Genomic DNA, 19198 nt, shown 5'->3' with positions numbered 1-19198 from the left:
TTAGATCAAGGTAACATAAGAGGGACAAGCCAGCAAGATAAAGAGAGATGGGAAAATTACTTGACTCTGGAAACATGGTTTATTTTTAAAATCAATGTATTCCAATTCTTCTTCAATATTTAAATTCTGAATAGAGAATGACATCATACACTAGAACATCAACTCAAAACCAAAAGCAATTCAAATTACCTGCGAGGAATGTTCTCGCCACCATATTGGACAGAAACAGAATATACTCCTTCAACTGAGGGGGTGTAGCTGACGGTGTGAGTTCCGTCACCATTGTCAATTACCTCAATGGGCTCGCTTATGCCTGAGAAAAGATGAAATCAAACTATTGGATACACTGGAAATGTTAAAAGTTCCATTGCATTGCTGCAGGTGCTCAAGTATTAGTTTATCACAAGGTATTACTCCATCAGTTCCTAGTGGTGCAAATAAGCAAACATCAGAAGTAGTTGTAAGTGAGGAATATTGTTAGCTTAAAATGTTTAATACAAACCCAAGAAAATGGGTGCAGGACAAGACAGTTGGTGTCTGGTAGATTTAATATCCTAAATCAGCTATTTTACTGCTTCACTTCTTTTAACATTACTGTATTACTCATTCAAAGTTTTATGCAAATATTAAGAGTTTGCTATTAAAACTAGCAACACTCAAACTGGTGATGTACTTCATATGAACTTCTCAATTATCTATCTACATCAGTCTTATCCCTACCCATTCAAATTTACTGTCTAATAAATACTTCAATCTTTATAAAATCTGAAGTTACTTTAAGTCATTATGTTAAAATATTCTACGCCTATTACCAACATTCAGCTCCTGGCAACAATCTGCAGAAAGTTTCAAAAACTAGCAAAGATAGATGTACTCAGCCAACATTTTAATTCAAAATTTTGAGTATCAACATGGATTCATAATAAACTGTGGGATTAGTACAATCTCTTACAGCAGTGGTAGGGGAAAATATTGGAGACTCTCACTTGTATTTGGCAAAGTATTTACTTAAAGACAGTATTGTTCAGGCAGTGGAGGCCATGTCTCAAAATTTGACTGAGTCGTTTTGAGAAAATGACAAAAATAACAACTAGGACAGTGAATGTTATCTACTTGGATTTTAAAACATTTGAAATGTCCCTCTATCCAAAGGGGAGTAAATAACATGGGTTCCACAATTTGTTTGCAAATTGAGTACAAAGATGACTTGCTAATAGAAGCCAATAATGATGGAGGGACATTTCTCTGGCTGCAGATCTGTGTCCAGTGGTGTTCTGCAAAAATCAGTGCTGGAACCCCTTGGAGGTTGCTCAATTGGCAAATTTTCAGACAACAGGAAGATTACTGGAGCTGTGAATAGTGAAGACAGCAGGATATAGATCAGCTGGAAACTTGGGTGGAGAAATGGCAGACAGACTTTAACCTGGTCAAAGGCAAAAGGACACAGTAAATGGCAGGATACTTAGTGGCAATGACGAGCAGAGGGATGTTGGGGGGGGGGGGGGGGGCAAGTCCATAGCTCCCTGAAAGAGCAACACAAGTGGATACGGTGGTAAAGGCATACAGTATCTTCGCCTTCGTGAGTTGGGATATTAAATATCAAAGTTGGCAAGACTTGTTGCAGCTGCAAATAAAGAACTTTGGTTAGGCCACATTTAGAAGATTGTGCGCAGTTCTGATTGCCACTACATAGGAAGAACGTGGAGACATTAGAGAGGGCATAGAAGAGATTTATCAGGATGTCACCCTGCTTGGCATGCACTAGCTGCAAAGGAGAGGCTGGAAAAACTTACAATTGTTTTCCCTGGAGCAGAGGTCGAATAGAAACCCAAAAGATAAAAAAGTAGAGAGAGGCACAGAAGAGTGTGCTGCCATGGGCCTTGGAAGCAGATATTAATGGCAGTTAAGGAGGCATTTAGACAGACGTGAAGTAGCAGCGAGTCAAAGAGACACAGAACGTGTGGGCATATGGCATTAGTTTAGATTGGCATTACACTCAGTACAAGGTGGAACAAAAGCTGTGTTCCTATGTTGCACTGTCCTATGTCCACACAGCAACAGATTTAAATGCAGGAAGCGGAACAGATTATGAGAAATTTCATGTTAAAGCTAGTGTGGGCCAAGTTAACATTTCTTCAACTAGTAAATAGAACACATTGAAGCAAACACAAACCTAAAACTTTCAATGAGCAAAAATGTTTTTAAAATTTTTTATCATAACTATAACACTATAAGCTGAAGAAATCTGCTCAAAATTTCAGATTACTTCCAATTCAGAAGCATAGCCAGAATTAATTCTTTTACTGGGCTGTGCAGAAATGTCAACATTGTAAGGTGTACAGTACATGCATTTCTTAGTGGCTCTAGTCTTGGAACAAGTTAAATCTAAATAAATAGATTTATTTTTAAAAAGTCAAGCTTATTAGAAAGGTAAGTTAAGAGTGACAACACAAACGATTTGAAGCATTAGGCATAGCAAATTCTACTTTGGCTCTTAGTACAAAAGCAGATAAGACCAGTGCAATGGACACCCACCACCTTTCTTGCCTTGCTGAAATTATCAAACTCAAATGCAAACCTGGCTCACTGACATCGCCCTTGGTCTCTCCTTTAAAGAAGTCTGCAATCACTTTCAAAGGACTGTGCCATGGTTGGTGCTGTCTCTCATAAACTAGAATAGAAAACCTTTTACTTGCAGTAAATACGAGCTTTGTCACTGGAAGTTGACAAGTGATTCACTTGACTAACCAGTACTTCAATCGTTACTGTTTAAGACCAATGCTCCTCACCGTCCTGTGGGTACATCCACCTACAGGCCAGCTTACACAACGATCTAGTTTACTAATCAAAGGGAAAGCAGAGCGCGCTCGATGTTATGACCTTACCTTTAGGTCCTAACACAGCTACTTGAAGAGGAGCCTTTCCAGCCTTGCTACAGTCCACAGTGAACTGTTGGGGAACTTTGGCTCGTACACCTGAACTTAGACCAGGTCCATTGCATTGTACCTTGCTGGGGTTCACTTCATCCTTCACTGGTACCTTGAATGGACTGCCTGCAGGAGAGGGGACATTTCAGTCTTTGGAACTTATTCAATGGCTTTTGGAATGGTGAGCAATATACAAAATGAGGGACTGAAATCGAAAGCTTAATGGGAAAATCATATTTGACATCAGATTCAACAATTTCTACACTCAACAAATGCTCAAGCCACATTCCAGTCGATCTCACATTGAAGACTGACATTGAGCATTAGTTCTTAAAAAAATTAGTTTTATAGTCCAAACATAATTGAAAGTTAAAATAATTTAAAAAAGTAGAATCTGATTACATCAAGATTTTAAAAAAGCTTCTAAAATGTCTGTTGCTCACATAATGTATTGTAACCTACACATACTGGTATTCAACAATCTCCATTTGAAACAGCAAGACCACTCAAACTTTTAAAAGTAGTAACAGTATTGAGTGTCATGATGACTCAACAATCCTCCAACAAGAACTTGTGAAATTAGCTTCCAATTACTGGAAGTGATTTAGCTATTTATGATCTTGGAAAATGCCATAATCAAAACTGAAGGAACCAGATTGAAACAGACTAAAAGATGTTACCAGGAATGTGATGTCCTCCATAGGTAATATTTAAATCATAGTCTCCAGGAGTGTAGGGGATGTATTCAACACTGCAGCTGCCATCCTTGTTATCCTTACAAGACATCTTTGCTTCTGAAGGTCCTTCAACAGTAATTCCAAGACCACCGATACCTGCCCCTCTGGATCACAAGATTTTCTAGTTATGAGCTGGTTTCAAAATCAATTAGTTATAATGGATTTTTTTTGTATTGTCAAGTGGTATGTGATGTGAATTACAATTGATCTACTTAAAGACACTTGCAATGTTGCTCCATTATACGGCCGAAAATCTATGGTAGTTAACAGGCAAGCTGTAATGTATAGCTTTGTTCCAAAATTGTGTAATTGCTAGACAAAGAGATAAGAGAATCTGAAGATGTCGAAAAGCTGCACTTATACCAATGTGGATCACGTAGATTTACAACCTAGTCTAAGCCTATATAAAGAGAAAATGACTGACAAGCAATTTTCCAGGAGTCAAGAAACTCTGATAAACAAAGAGTTTAGTTGGGGGGGGGGGGGGCGGGGGAGGTAAATCATGCATTTTATGGAACAGAACTTATTTGTATTGATATGCTTTTGAATCTGGATAAACTAACTTCAGAATCTTATCCAACAACAGCTGAGAAATGCAAGATTACCTTGTTACTACAGAGAATTTATTGACCTTATTGGTCAAGCCTTCCTGAAGTCCAGGTCCTGTTGCAGATACACGTGAAGCATCACATCCTTCTGTGACTCCTACTGCGAATGGGCTATTAGCAACTGGTGCATCATCATAGGTTACATCAATAGTATGCATCCCTGCATAAAAAGGCATTTCACAAACAGAAACACTTGAGCAGGAGAGTTTACTATTTTACACATTTAACAGAAGAAATAAATATGGCCTTTTGATTGGCAGGACATGCTCAATACCATCATGGCATGTGCCCCATCTTGAGATTACCTTCCTGTTCCTTCCCCAAATCCCTTGAGCTAGCAATCTCAAATATGCCACGGCTTTGCCTCTACTGTCTCTGGTTCCACAAATTGACGACTCATCTCCGTTCTGCCCTACTCAACATGAGACTTTAATCCCTTCCTCTAGAAGCTGCTCTCAGGGTAAAGACCCTTCCTGGATCCAATGTATCAAAGCCCATCAGAATTAAGAGTTTCAGACAGATCTTTCTTTTCTCCCCCCAAAACTCTGATGCATAATGAGAGTCCACTTCATCTCCTCATAAAACAGTCCCTCCTGGTGAACCTTCACTGCGCTCCAGTGGAAGGTATAGCCTTTCTTAGGTAAAGAAACCTAAACTGTATGTGCTATGCCAGGCATCGTCTCAGCAAGGTCCTGTGTACAATTTGTAGTAAAACACATACTCCTGGTCTCAGAGCCTTCAGCAATGAAAACCAATACTTGCTTTCTCAGTTGCTTGCTATACATGAATGTTGAAGTGTTTTGCTGTGCTACAAAACTGAAGTCCATTTACTACAGATGAGAAATTACTTTCCCAGAGACTGAAAACTGAGTGTGCTGGGCTAACAAAAGAGAACAGAATCTTTATTTACAAGTTGGTGACTTGTCTTTTCTTTTCTTTTTTTTTCAATCTCTTTATTAAGTTTCATATATAAAAAAAACATAACATAATAATGAATAGGTTATAAGTGCAATAGACTTGAAATTGCATTAATAATAAGATAACAATATCCTATTAAATATCAACAAAAATAGTACATTAATCAATCAAGCCTATAATAATTATATATGAAAAAAATAAAAACAATCAAAAGAAAAAAAAATTAAATACAAGAAAAAATATATATTGAGAAAAAAAACACTAAACTAAACTAACATGGGCAATAATAACAGTTTATTTGTATATGATAGTGTCAAAAACTCCGAAACTCCATACCTGAACAAGAATAAGTAAAGAGGAGGTCTGGAAGGGGCCAAATTAATTCATATGAAAATGTCGAATGAACGGTCCCCAAGTTTCTTCAAATTTAATTGATGAGTCAAAAATAGTGCTTCTAATTTTTTCCAAGCTCAGGTAAGAAATAGTTTGAGAGAACCACTGAAACGTGGTAGGAGGATTTACTTCTTTCCAATTTTGTAATATAGACCTTCTGGCCATTAATGTTACAAAAGCAATCGTTCGTCTAATTGAAGGGGAAAACCGATTACCATCCTCATTTGGTATACCAAAAATTGCAGTAATAAAATGAGGTTGTAAATCGATATTCCAAATTGAGGAAATGGTAGCAAATATGTCCTTCCAATAGTTATGTAAAGTGGGACATGACCAAAACATGTGGGTCAATGAAGCCACATCTGAATGACATCTGTCACATTGAGGGTTAATATGAGAATAGAATCGAGCAAGCTTATCTTTAGACATATGAGCTCTATGTACAATTTTAAATTGTATTAAAGCATGTTTAGCACATATAGAAGAAGAATTAACCATTTGTAAAATTTTTTCCCATTTTTCTGTTGATATATTATATTGAAGTTCTTTTTCCCATTCTTGTTTAATTCTACCTGATATTTCTGGTTGTATCTTCATAATCATATTATAAATAAAAGCCACTAATCCCTTCTGACAAGGATTTAAGGTAAAAATCAAATCTGAGAAATCCATTGAAGTTGAATTGGGGAAAGATGGTAGAACTTTATGTAAAAAATTTCTGATTTGTAAATATTTAAAAAAATTAGATTTAGGTAATTTAAATTTGTTGGAAAGTTGGTCGAAAGACATCAAACTACCTTCAAAAAAAAAGATCATGAAAACATTTTATACCTTTCCTTTTCCATATGCTAAAAGCTTGATCTGTCAAAGAAGTTTTGAAAAAAAAATTAAGTAAAATAGGGCTATCAAGAACAAAGTTTTTCAGAGTAAAAAACTTACAAAATTGAAACCAAATTCGTAATGTATGTTTGACAACAGGATTAGTTATCTGTTTATTGAATTTAACTAAATCAGCAGGAAGAGAAGAACCAAGAACGGAGAATAGAGAATATCCCTGTGCCTCATTGCATTCTAAATTTACCCACTGTGGGCACAATGGTGAATCCAAATCTAATTTCCAATATATTAGGTTACGGATATTATTCGCCCAATAGTAAAATCTAAAGTTAGGTAGAGCTAAACCACCATCTTTTTTAGATTTTTGTAATTGCCTTTTACTTAACCTGGGGTTTTTATTTTGCCACACAAATAAGGAAATTTTTGAATCAATGTTATCAAAAAAAGATTTAGGAATAAAAATTGGTAAAGCTTGAAATAAATATAAAAATTTCGGTAAAATCATCATTTTAATAGCATTAATCCGACCAACTAATGATAAGGATAGGGGAGACCATCTTGTAGTAAGTTGTTGAATTTGATGGAGCTTAGGTAAAAAATTCAGTCTAAATAAATCTTTATATTTCTTGGTAAATTTTATACCTAAATAGATAGTTATCAGTAACAATTTTAAATGGTATCCTATCGTTCAATAAAGTTTGAATAAATCACTCTTATCCAAGTTTAGTTTATAACCAGAAAAATTACCAAATTGAGCCAACAAGGATAAAATAGCGGGAATAGACCTGTCAGGATCAGAAATATATAACAACAAGTCATCAGCATAAAGTGATAACTTGTATAACTTCTCATTACGGGTAATACCAAAAATATTAGGAGATTCACGAATAGCAATGGCTAAAGGTTCTAATGCGATATTAAATAATAAAGGACTTAAGGGACAACCTTATCTCGTACCACGAGATAATTGAAAAAAAAAAGAGGATCTGTAATTATTTGTAAGAACAGAAGCAACAGGTTTATAATATATTAGTTTGATCCATGATATAAAATTAGGACTAAAATTAAAATATCTCAAAGCGTTAAATAAGTATGTCCATTCAACTCTATCAAAAGCTTTTTCAGCATCTAATGAAATAACACATTCTGGGATTATGGGTGATGAAGTATAAATTATATTAATCAATTTTCTAACATTAAAAAAGGAATACCGATTCCTAATAAAACCAGTTTGGTCTTCTGGTGACTTGTCAATCTGGAAACTACCACAAGTTCAGAGTCAGAATTTTATCTTATTACTATAATGGCGACCTAAAATTGCAGTCTTTAGTCCAAGTATATTTCCATAAATATTTAAATTACTTATTAAGTTCTTTCATTAACAGCAAAAAAGTTATGGGGAGACACATTAAATGAAAAGGATTCAAGGCCAATTGTTCATAATTCCAACATTAACACAAGATGAACTTCCACCATACCCTTTTCATATGGAGTATATTCCACTGCGTATGTCCCATTGCCATTATCCTTAATTAGACAATCTGTTCGGGCTCCTGAAGGATTTGTAATGTTTGTTTTGATATGATTTCCTCCAACCTTAGTCAATGAACTAGCATCCACCGTAAAGTCTGTTGTGGCGTCACAAAACACTCCTATAACGAACGAAAAAAGTATTATTTTCAGAAGCAGTAATCTGATGCATATGGCTATACACTACTTAGTAAGTTACCAATCTTGAAATTTTCAACTTGTATCAAAATAACCAATCTTAAATGGGTAATGCCAAGTCTCTGAAGCTCCCCAGTTTCCCTGAATTACCTGTTTCCACAGACCAGTTCAATAGTCCCCAAGAGCCTAGGTGGATCAACTGAGATGACTCCATATGCATTAGAAAAGCTGCTTTAGCAAAATATTGAAGGAGAAACATTTTCATCCATATTTAATCTTTGCAGATAAACATGGAAAAATGGCCACATTTTAAAGAAAGTCAGGTAGTTATTCATTTCCCCAAATGTTTTCAACAAGAGGAGCTATAAATTTCCAATACGCTCACATGTTGAAATTTAACCAATTTAAACATTTTTAATTAATAATTCTCAAAACAGTTAAAAGTTGTTAATAAGGAAAGCAAAGATGCCATTTACAATTAACACATCCATTGGACATTGCCATATGTAGAATTATACTGAAATGCTAACTACAATTTTGGATAAACTCCTTAGAGATCACCACAAGATTCAGATAATTTCCGAAGCTGCAAATTACTTGGTCTTTTAAAGCTGGAGCTGGACTTGTTTGTTTGAAGCTTTACCCTTTGGAAATTATCCACTAGGAATTCACCAAGACACTGCAGCTTTCTTCATCCTTCACTGATAAGCCTCCCCCCACCCCCCCCCAATGTGTTTTGAGCCAACTTTGTCCAAGCCTTTCAACATTCAACTAACAGAACATGTATTCATCCATTGGTTTTCCTGATGGCTGAGGAAAAACAAAACAAAAAAATCTTAAAATCAGACGCTACATTTTCTATACTCTCCACAAGATACCTTGTGACCAGAGTCAAAAAGTGCAACAGGTTAATGAGCAGAATTATGCTGTTTCTCCAGTTACAGTCCACCAAATATTCATCTTCTCAGTGAGTTTCAGGATACTCCAGTTTGGGGATTTCCTAAGGGCACTTACTGTGCCCTTGTTAATTTAACAAATAAGGGGGAGGGGGGAAAACAGTATTTTAAAACTATTTAGGCAAGATGGTGAGTTCATTACTACACCAATGATCTTTGTTTGATTCAATGGTTTAAAAGCTGGCTCAGTTTAAAAATTGGTTATAAATCATTAAAAAAAAAATTTTCAGACAATCCCCATCATGCAGTGCTGGCTGAGAATACCAGATTCCAGGGGTTAGTAGAAACTTTACCCGGCAACCATCAGGACTCAGGAGCAACCGTGTGGCCGCCGACTCACTGATTGTTCACATTAACTAACTTCCGACATTTGGCAAGTCAAACCAAAACAAAACGCTGGAAACATTCTGTAGTCCAGAGCTAACAGCTTCAGAAGAGTCACTGACTTGCACTGTTGACTCTCTCTACAGAATCTACCCAAGTATTTTAGTATTTGAAGGAGGTGGCATGCAATGGATGTCCAGTCCCTACTGGCCATGTGTTTCATGGCCACTAACAAATCTGCTCATTACAGCAGAAATATTTTAAAGCAATCTGAGTAAATGTTTGATACAGATCATATTGTCCAGATTATTGAAAAGTTCTTTCCAGGTGGCAGCAGCTTCCACTGAAACGGAGGTTAATAAATGCCATTGCTTTCAGCGTTGTGACACGAAGAGGAAAAATGTTATGGATACAATACAATCATTATAAAATCTTCCAGTGAAAGAGATACAAAAAGCCATTACCTCGTTCCTCAACTCCAGGTCCATAAACCTTCACACCACTCGTGTCTACAGCTGGGTCTACATGTAGCCGTGAAGGAAAGTTGGGCACAGACTTTCCACCATATTTCAGTGTTATTGTATGTAGACCATGCTGAAGGGGTATGTAGCTGACTGTATGAGTGCCATCACCGTTGTCCTGAATATGGCTTTCAGCTTTAAGCCCTGTATCTGACACCAGCTCCACGGTCAGCTCTCCTGGACCGGCCTTCGAACAGTCGACGTTGAATAGCCCCGCTTCCCCAACTTTGCCATGTTCCAAGCCAGGACCAGAGGCTGTAACTTTGGTGGGATCAAAAGGCAACGTCACGTCTACCTTGAATGGCGAGCCTGGAATGTGAACTTCTTCAAACAAAATATTGACAAGATACTCTCCAGCTTCACTTGGTAAGTAAGAGACTGAGCAGGTTCCATCGCCGTTATCTGAGCACTCAATCTTGGCTTCACATGGGCCTTCCACAGTGAGACCCAAACCACCAGTACCAGCTCCTTTGGTGTCAATGGTGAAATCAGCAGATTTGCCCACAAGGCCGCCTTTGAGGCCTGGCCCAAATGCCTTCACCTGCACACAGAAATATTCATTGGTTATCGATCATGGAATAATTCCCATTACAGTCACTCTAAAATTGTCCAACAACACAACTGGTAGAGTGGCTAATTAGCACAAACCAAAGTTGAAGATTTTAAATAGAATGCAAAAGATCAAGAAATTCTTAAGTAATTAAGACAGGCTTTTGTTCATCTCATTAGTAACCCTGCTCTGTGGTCAAGATAATGCTTAACTTTTGACTTCAATGCTTTAACAGTGAACAAGATTATAGATTGCCTCAGAAACCAACTCCTCTGGGAGCCAAACTGGAACAAATCTCAGGAAATATCACTAACAGAAAACAGCAGGTCAGGGAAGCTGGATATTCACAATTTCTGAAATAGTGAAAGATTTCCCTTGTTCTGCGCCAGAGTAAAGCAAGCACAAATCTGATATTGAAGTGTTAACCCAAGAGATTCTGCAGATGCTGGAAATCCAAAGCAAAACACTGGAAGAATTCAGCACACCAGGCAGCACCTATTGAGTGGAATAAACAGCCAATATTTTAAACCAAGACCCATCATCAGGACTGGAAGGAAGAGAGAAGGAGCCAGCATGAAGTGGGGGAGGGGCAGGAAGGAGTACAAACAGCAGCTGAATTGAAGTGTCACAGCCTGAAACATCCACAAGACATAGTAGCAGAATTGGGCCATTCAGCCCATCTAGTTTGCTCCACCATTCAATCATGGCTGTTTTATTTTCCCTCTCGGCCCCATTCTCCTGCCTTCTGTCCATTATCTTTGTCTGCCTTACTCAGTATCAAGCTCTGATTTAAATATACCCAACGGCCTGGCCTCCACAGACATCCATGGCAAGGTGAACAGTTTATTCCTCTCAAACAAATGCTGCCTGACCTGCTGAGTTCCTCCAGCATTTTGTGTGCTTTGCTCTGATATCAAGGTCTACATAGCAAACTTTAAATAGTGTAAAAGTGACAACTTGTGCTCATCTCTACACGCTAGTTCAATTTCAAATTGATATTTTTCACTGTTTGCCTTATAGGACTTACTGCTTTTACACATGTTTGACATTAGCTCAGCTAATTGAATTTCCACTGTTATTACCAGTGCCATGCAATTTTGTTGTTAACGACTGCTTTCCTGGATTCAAACTTGCAAAGCATCAAGACAAAAATACTTCAACCATTGGCAACTGATTTACCTTGGAAGGATCAGGGGGCAGTGCAGCTTCCACAGTGAACGGACTACCCAGAATCGGATTTCCATCATACATCACATCTACTGTATGCGGCCCCTCTTCCCTGGGGATATACTTAGCAACACATGCATCCTTACTGGCAGCGGGCTCCACAACGCAAGTCACAGATTTCCGAGATGGGCTGGAGATCTTCACATCCACTTTACCTTGCCCGCCAGCTCCTTTTGTATTAATGAGGAACTGCTGATCTTTGCCAACTTCCACTCCTAGTAATGGGTGGGGGGGGGGGGGAAATATCAGAATGGAGTATCAGTATCAGATTTGGTTTTATTCTATCAGTTTGCATTTCCATCACCACTTTACTCTTGTATTAATTAAATCTTGCACGATACAATTCTGCTCATGGACATGATTACCAATTGTTTTTTTCTGTGGCAAAGGAGTAACAAGCAAACCCATAAAAGGCACAGTAAAATAACTTAACATTTACCAAGTTACACCACAATAAAGGGCAAAATGCATGAGGGAGGAGTGGGGGCGATGTAAGAGATGGGAAAGAGCTGGAATTTGCTCAGAGACTCAGAAAAGGACTTTTAAAAGGAAACGGACACACAAGAGAAAATTGTGTGGTTTAATGGAGGAAGATGAACCAGATTGCTCCCAAGTACACAAGCAGGGAATTAATGCCCCCCCCCCACCCAACAATTCTGATGATCCCCAAAACCACAGCGCTCAAGCAGAAACATAATTTTGAAATGCACCTATTAAAAATTTAAAGATTCCAAATCAATGTACAGCAATGTTCAACAAGTCCAGGAAGAGAATTTTGTTAAAATTTTCAACTCAATATACTTGCTTTCAAATTATCCGAATGGATGATAAGCAAAAATAAAGTTTTCCTTTGTATCTTGGTGCCAACAATAAAAAAAAAATCCACTTGGGAATTTTTAGGTTCCTTTAGGTTCTAAAGGAACTTAAGAACCTTTACTTCTTAAGGTGCACTAAAGAACCACCTTAGTGCAGGTTCTTTTAAATATAATTTTTGTAATGCACTCTAATAAGTGTTTTGATTCAAATAGCAGTCAGTCTTGATTCACAATGGCAACTCATGCAACTTTTAGTGAACACAAATTTGTTGGCAATTCAGCTGATTAAAAGAGGGTCGGGGTAAAATGGAGCAAGGGAACTCCAGTGGGAACTAGTAAGTGGGCTGAGTGTCAGGTGCAGAGATCGCATTAAAGCACATGACCGACTATATCACATACTGCTTTAAATTCTCACCAGGCTCAGTTTTCAGATGCTGAAAGCTCCACCTCCGAGAGTGTCATCATGGAAGGATTTAAGCACCAAAGCTAATCCAAGACACATCTGTTCAAAGTTCACTGGACTAAAAGTGCAAATACATGACATCAAGACAGAAAAAGATACGTACTATTTTCAAGGCCATTGACCAACACTTTGCTCATGTCAAGTGGATATGCTACTTCGATGTTGAAGGGACTCTTGGGAATTGAATCACCACCATAGGTCACAGCAATGTTCATGTTACCCTGCCAAAACACACACACATTTAGAGAAGCATTCAAGTCATTGTGCAGCATGTCCTTGAAGACTATTCACAAATTCTTGCCTGGGAAAAAGAAATGATAGCTCACCTGCTGTAGAGGTGTGTACTTGACTGTCTGAGAATAGTCATAATTGTCAATTATTTCGAAGTCACTAACAGCATCTCCTTTCGAAGGTCCGGTGAAATGGGCGTTTAGTGGAGCCTTCCCAGCACCCTTTGTAAACACCGTGAAATGAGTTGGCTTTCCAAGTTCCACTCCTGCCATTGAAAAGAAAGTTATTTAACCGAGAAAGTGAGGTCAGGTATTCCATGAGTATTCCACCCTTTTGAAAAAAAAAATGCAGCATGCAACTCAAACTTTCCATTGAACAAGCATTTTAACACCAATAACCTATACTTCCTCCCCCATCAAAATGATCCAACCCAGGACCAGGAAAAACTAAGCACAAATGAGGGAGCCTCAACAGCAATAACAGCAACAGTGCCCCCAGCCTTAAAACCAATATAACTTGCAAACAAACAGTAAATGAAAAAACAATTCCAGATGCTAGAAATCAGATAGAAAGTGCTGGAAACTTGCGTTAGGCAGAGAGGAACAAATGCCATCTAGACCAAAAGACCCTGCATCATTTCAAACTGAAAACCCTCTTCAATTCTGACAATTGGTCTCAGACAAAACTAATCAAAAACCACATTTCCAACAAGTACCAATCCAGGATGGAATGGATATTCCTCAACTGAATTAAAACGTGCCAGCCAAGTCTCCAACTTCATGTACAAACAGAAGGTGAATCATCGCTGCTTTGAACATTAAGTTAAACTACTCATGTTAAAATTCCTAGAATCCTAGATCAAAATATTTCACAATCCTCACCAACTAGCTGCACCATTTAGGATTTTCTATGACTGCTTCAACTTGGTTAGAATTTCTTTAAAAATGGGTTTCCTGTTTTCTTAGGATCAAGAACAGTGTACAACAGCTTGTTAACATTAAATGCCTATTTAAACAGCACATCTGCTGAGTTGCAAGTATAATTATTCAGAGTTGCTTGGAATAAAATAGTAACTTGCTTATTTAGTAGGCATTACATGGAGAACTTTCTCCTCCAAAAAAAAGAGTGCACCAGGCAAACGAAAGACAGACAGATGGGTTTTGGCACATCTTATGTCGATTTTGTGGAGGAAGGTTAGTGGCAGAAAGATTGTTGGAGGCAAGACCAAAGATACTTCTGAAACAGGGAGACCACGGGTTCAGGACCCTTGACAGATTTATACCTTTGACAACAGAAGGGTACAGAACTAACCACTTTGGATAATCAAGTTATGCAATGGCATTAATTGACTTTTAACCACATTTTCCACTGCATCGTATTTGTGGCTGACCCAAAGCTTAATATTACATCACAACACAGAAATACCCTTCGCCCCAAAGTACTGAAGCGTGGTTGCCATTTCTTCTTAAATAACTAGTGCTTTGTAAAACAATGAAGCAGTGTTTAAAGTAGTTAACTGACCATTACTCAGTGAAGGCTGCTGTTGAACAAAAGGAGATTCTGTAGCAGAGCCTTAAATCTTTTCTAGTAGTAGAGCGGGTTTCTTCGCTTACAAATGCATTAGTCAAGCTAAAGAAAGTTTAACCCAAACGGAGACAGTACAGAAACTGCTCAAAAACACCAGGTCAGAAAAGAAGAAACTACATACTAGAAACACTGCTAATAGAAATGCACAAGTCTAATCAGTCTCAGTCACCTTTAAACAAAATTTTAAATTAAGTGCATTGTCACAAGATACAAGCAAGCCTCTGTACCTTACTTCATTTAAAGAACTTTGTAATATTTTACTATAATTGGGTCTATTCAGCTGTTTACAAGATTGCTACAGCATATTACTGAAGTATGATTTTGCAGTTGTTAACGTTGGTGAAATGCTTGACCCAAACTCGTGCATCATTCAGCAGTCACCGAGCTGGAAGTTGCGATTAGGTCAGAGCAACTGACTCGCGCCTCCCAGGGAACTAAGAGTAATCATCAACTCTTACCAGTTTTACTTAATCCTGGGCCTTCAGCCTTAACTTTGCTGGCATCGTGAGATGGGTCCACTCTTACTCTAAAAGAGCCAATGGGAATTTCCTATGGAGAAGGAGTAGGTTAGCTGATTACTCAACAAACGGGTAGAACCAACCTTTAGAGTACAGTAATTTTAGTCTCGGGGTACAAACCTGGCCAGCAAACAGAACTTTAATAGTGTAACGTCCAGCTGCTGGTGGTGTATACTTCACTGTGAAGGTATCATTCGGGTTTGTAATTATATCAAATTCAATATCCTCCTCAGAGTCACTGACTACACGAGCGTCACACTTTATACCGACACTGACATCACCTGAAAATAGAAAAACATTCAAGACTTCCCTAGTAAAGGCTGGTCTAAACAGTTTCCTCTATTACCCTTTACTCTGCAAATAGACCACCAAAAAGCAATCAAATCCAGGGGATTTTTCTATTCCCGTGGGCTCCTCTGCTAGGATAGTTGTCTTCGATAATTGATAAGGGGCAAGAGTGATATGACAACTGAACTATTCAATGCACCACCTCAATTCCTCAAGCCCAATGCTTTGATGATTGCATCCTCTAAAGCTTATTATTCATTGTAACATTCAAGATGGTTCTTCATCTCCATCAGGTTCTGAGTGGACACTGAACCCATGAGTGTTTCTCAGTACTTTGTTCCCCCCCCCCCCCGCACTACTTAATTTTTATATATACTTTTTTAAAAATCATAATTCATTACTATAATGTGTTACGAAGTATTGCTGCTACAAAACAACAAATTTCACGACACATGCCGGTGATATTGAACCCGATTCTGATTGTTGATATCTTCAAACTCCTTGGAGTTCCTAACTTGAAGTGAAATCGCTTTATTTTCACTCCCAGCCATTTCTGGCATCTCCAAGCCTGAATGCTTGAAACCGCAGTAAGCAAAAAAAGTTCTAAATTGACTTTGTGCTTATTTCTTGCCATCTATCAGTAACAAAAATCACTGCCTTTTGAACATAAACACATTCAACTGACGCCATTTAAAATCTGTTCGCTATAAGCACTGGGTAGTGTCTTAACATTCAGAGCAATTGCATGTGACTGATGGCAGAAACTTTTTGGCAAAGATCTCCTGTCTCAATTAAGTGACATAATGTCCCAAATAAATAAAGGGAACCACAACTATTTTCTTGATTAACTTTTGTTCTTTAACAGCTGTCCCAACTAACCGGAATCCACTGTACTAGGTTTCTCACCCAGTCCTATAGCCATAGATATGACTTTCAGGATGAGGAGAGCAAAGAAATATTCCGCAAATTCTAGAGCATGACTGCAACTGAGAACAACACTATGGAATGCTTAAGATAGTAGTATCAAACCTTCCTTACCTTCCCCAGCTTCAGAACAATCTACAGTAAAATGAGTTGGCTCATTAGCTTTCAAGCCAGTTCTTTCAACACCAGGACCAAACACTTTCACCTTTTGCGGATGGCTCCCTTGGCCAATGTTAACCTTGAAAGAAAACCAATGTAGAAAACATTAAGCCACTGTTTAAATACGGCAGACTTGTTAAGCGTACTTGTAAATGAACACTGGAGGTAAAGGATTCCAATGGGTTCATAACCTATTCCACTGACTTCTCCTGCTCCCGCACCATGAGTAATTGTACAGGGTCATTCAATAACAAAAACAGGATATTGATATCTCTGAAGTCAAATATGATTAAGGCAGTCTTGCTAAGTTTTACCATCAACACCTGTACAAGAGAAAATACTGAAGAGGAATTTAACCTCAGATCCTGAAAATCGGAAATGATTACAATTCACGGCATTCTGAAATTTGGACACAGGCTAAAGGTCAAAGTGTCCTCACTAAAGGCAAGACCCTTGGAATAAGACAGACATAGTGCAAGGAAATTCACTTACTCTAAATGGGCTGTTTGGAATGTTGACTCCTCCCCAAGCGATTGCAATCGTGTGTTTGATTGGTTTGGTCGGAGTGTAAGAGCAGACTGATGTTCCATCACTTTTATTCTTTATTTGAACGTTGACAGGAATACCCTCTGAATCCTGAGAGCAAATACAAAAGACAGGCATCAATCAAAAACCTTTCGTTCTGCGGGATTCTCTTATTAAAAGGATTTAATGAATGCGAGTAATTCTGCAAATTACATTTGGTATTCAAGGTAACAAAAGTGTTCTCTTGTGGAGTTTTAATTCAAAACACCGGAGCATAGCCAACATTGTTCAAGCTTGTAAATTCAAACACACAAGCAGCTGGCCAAGCCAAAATCTAATTCTAATATGCTATTAGGCAATATTCATTACAATCAAATTGCTCCATTTTCCACACAGCCCCATTTTAAATTATCTAACTGAATATTTTCAATAATCAAATTCAAAAGTTACAAAATATTTAGATATTCACTGCCACTAATGCTACTGCAATCTTTGAAATGCTAACTATAGCCCAATCATTCTTCAAATATCAAAGGATTATTCACATTTCTCTCATATTTCAAGCAGATTTTCAGATTGATCGCATAGCTTACATAATTAGTATATTTCCAGAAAAATAGCTGGGCAGTAGAGCTAATGTCAACTCATTTGCAGAACAACAAAAGTCACAAAACAAATTCCTCACTTGTGCATATATTTTCAGTGGAGCCTTCCCAGCATCTTTGGCATCTACTGTGAATTCTGCTGGTTTATGAACAATGCAGCCAGATTTCTCCAACCCTGGACCATAAGCTTTAACCTGGAAGGAGGAAAACAAAGTGTTACCCAGTACAACCTCCAGCCATCCTTGAAGTGTCCCCAGACAGTCACCAAAAATGCACAACTCATCTCATCATTTCTGAATACGTATTCAGAATTGGAATACTTGTGTTCAATTCTGGCCACCTCATTATAGGAGGAATATGCAAGATTTAGAGAGGGTGCAGAAGAGATTTACCAGGACGCTGTGTGGATTAGAGAGCACACACATATTGAGGTTGAACGAGCTAGCCCTTTCCTCTTTGGAGCAAAAGAGGGTCAGATATGACTTGATAGACTTGCACAAGATGATAAGAAGCATCGATTGTGTGGAGACTCAGTGACTTTATGCCCCGTATGGAAATGGCTAATATAAGGTGGCATATTAAGATTATTGGAGAAAAGTTTAAGGAAGGTGTCAAGAGTTAACTTTTTTTAATACATGGGGGAGGTATGAGTTGTCCTGCCAGGGGTGGTGTTGATAGAGGCATATGCACTAGGGACATTTAAGAGACTTAGGTAGGCATACGGATGCTAGAAAAACGGAGAGCTATGCAGGAAAGGAGGGCTAGATTGATCACAGAGTAGGTTATAAGGTTGCTACAACGTTGTGGGCCAGAGGGCCTGCAATGTGTTGTATTCTCTTATATTCGGAGTTCCACATTTCTGCAACAAATCCTAGTTAATCCAAATAAACTTCAGCCCAAATACTGGAATTCGATCAAGAGCCTCGATCAGTGCTTGAAGGACCCACACATCATATACTACCCCAGAATCCAGGCTCAACCACAGAGTAAATAACCCTACATACGCACTCACTGCATTTCATGTGTCAGGCAAGCTGGTTAATCGAATTAGCCAGGAACATGATTACACTGAACAAGACGGAGAGCAAGTTATGCATTTCTAAAATCAAATGCTTAGCATTCATTATACTTGCCTTATCAGGATTAAAGGCTTTTGACGTAGGCTGGATATTGGCCATGAAAGGACTATCCACAATGTCCTCATCGTCACACATAACATGGACAGCATATTCACCAGGTTCTGTAGGCCAGTAACGGACATCACAAGAGCCATCACTCTTATCGTCGCATTCAATCTTGGCCTGAGAAGGTCCTTCGACAGCAAAACCTGCGAAACATTTACAGTACTTGAGCCCAGTTACCTTGATTCATTGTTACTTCCACATTCCTGATCATCTCAGGATACAAACCAATTCTA

At 38.2% G+C, this 19198-nt stretch overlaps 1 protein-coding gene across 2 annotated transcripts in view; it reads right to left on the bottom strand.

Moving 5' to 3' along the window:
- The window catches only part of flnbl (filamin B, like), a 128670-nt gene that overhangs the window by 53341 nt on the left and 56131 nt on the right, over nucleotides 1-19198 (bottom strand). For both annotated transcript variants that reach the window (XM_059944210.1, XM_059944209.1), the window contains exons 12-26: nucleotides 18915-19108; nucleotides 17862-17975; nucleotides 17144-17287; nucleotides 16607-16730; nucleotides 15401-15561; nucleotides 15221-15311; nucleotides 13271-13440; nucleotides 13048-13165; nucleotides 11619-11881; nucleotides 9833-10430; nucleotides 7899-8072; nucleotides 4270-4432; nucleotides 3608-3768; nucleotides 2886-3053; nucleotides 190-313 (exon numbers count right to left, since the gene is read on the bottom strand). In XM_059944210.1, the coding sequence (XP_059800193.1) occupies nucleotides 190-313; nucleotides 2886-3053; nucleotides 3608-3768; nucleotides 4270-4432; nucleotides 7899-8072; nucleotides 9833-10430; nucleotides 11619-11881; nucleotides 13048-13165; nucleotides 13271-13440; nucleotides 15221-15311; nucleotides 15401-15561; nucleotides 16607-16730; nucleotides 17144-17287; nucleotides 17862-17975; nucleotides 18915-19108 (2767 nt within the window). The remainder of the gene's footprint in view (nucleotides 1-189; nucleotides 314-2885; nucleotides 3054-3607; nucleotides 3769-4269; nucleotides 4433-7898; nucleotides 8073-9832; nucleotides 10431-11618; nucleotides 11882-13047; nucleotides 13166-13270; nucleotides 13441-15220; nucleotides 15312-15400; nucleotides 15562-16606; nucleotides 16731-17143; nucleotides 17288-17861; nucleotides 17976-18914; nucleotides 19109-19198) is intronic.

The sequence above is a fragment of the Hypanus sabinus genome, chromosome 19, assembly GCF_030144855.1.
Source record: "Hypanus sabinus isolate sHypSab1 chromosome 19, sHypSab1.hap1, whole genome shotgun sequence".
In the NCBI taxonomy this organism is placed as follows: Eukaryota; Metazoa; Chordata; class Chondrichthyes; order Myliobatiformes; family Dasyatidae; genus Hypanus; species Hypanus sabinus.
The sequence above is the reverse complement of the archived record's forward strand: the minus strand, read 5'-3'. Positions and strand labels throughout refer to the sequence as shown.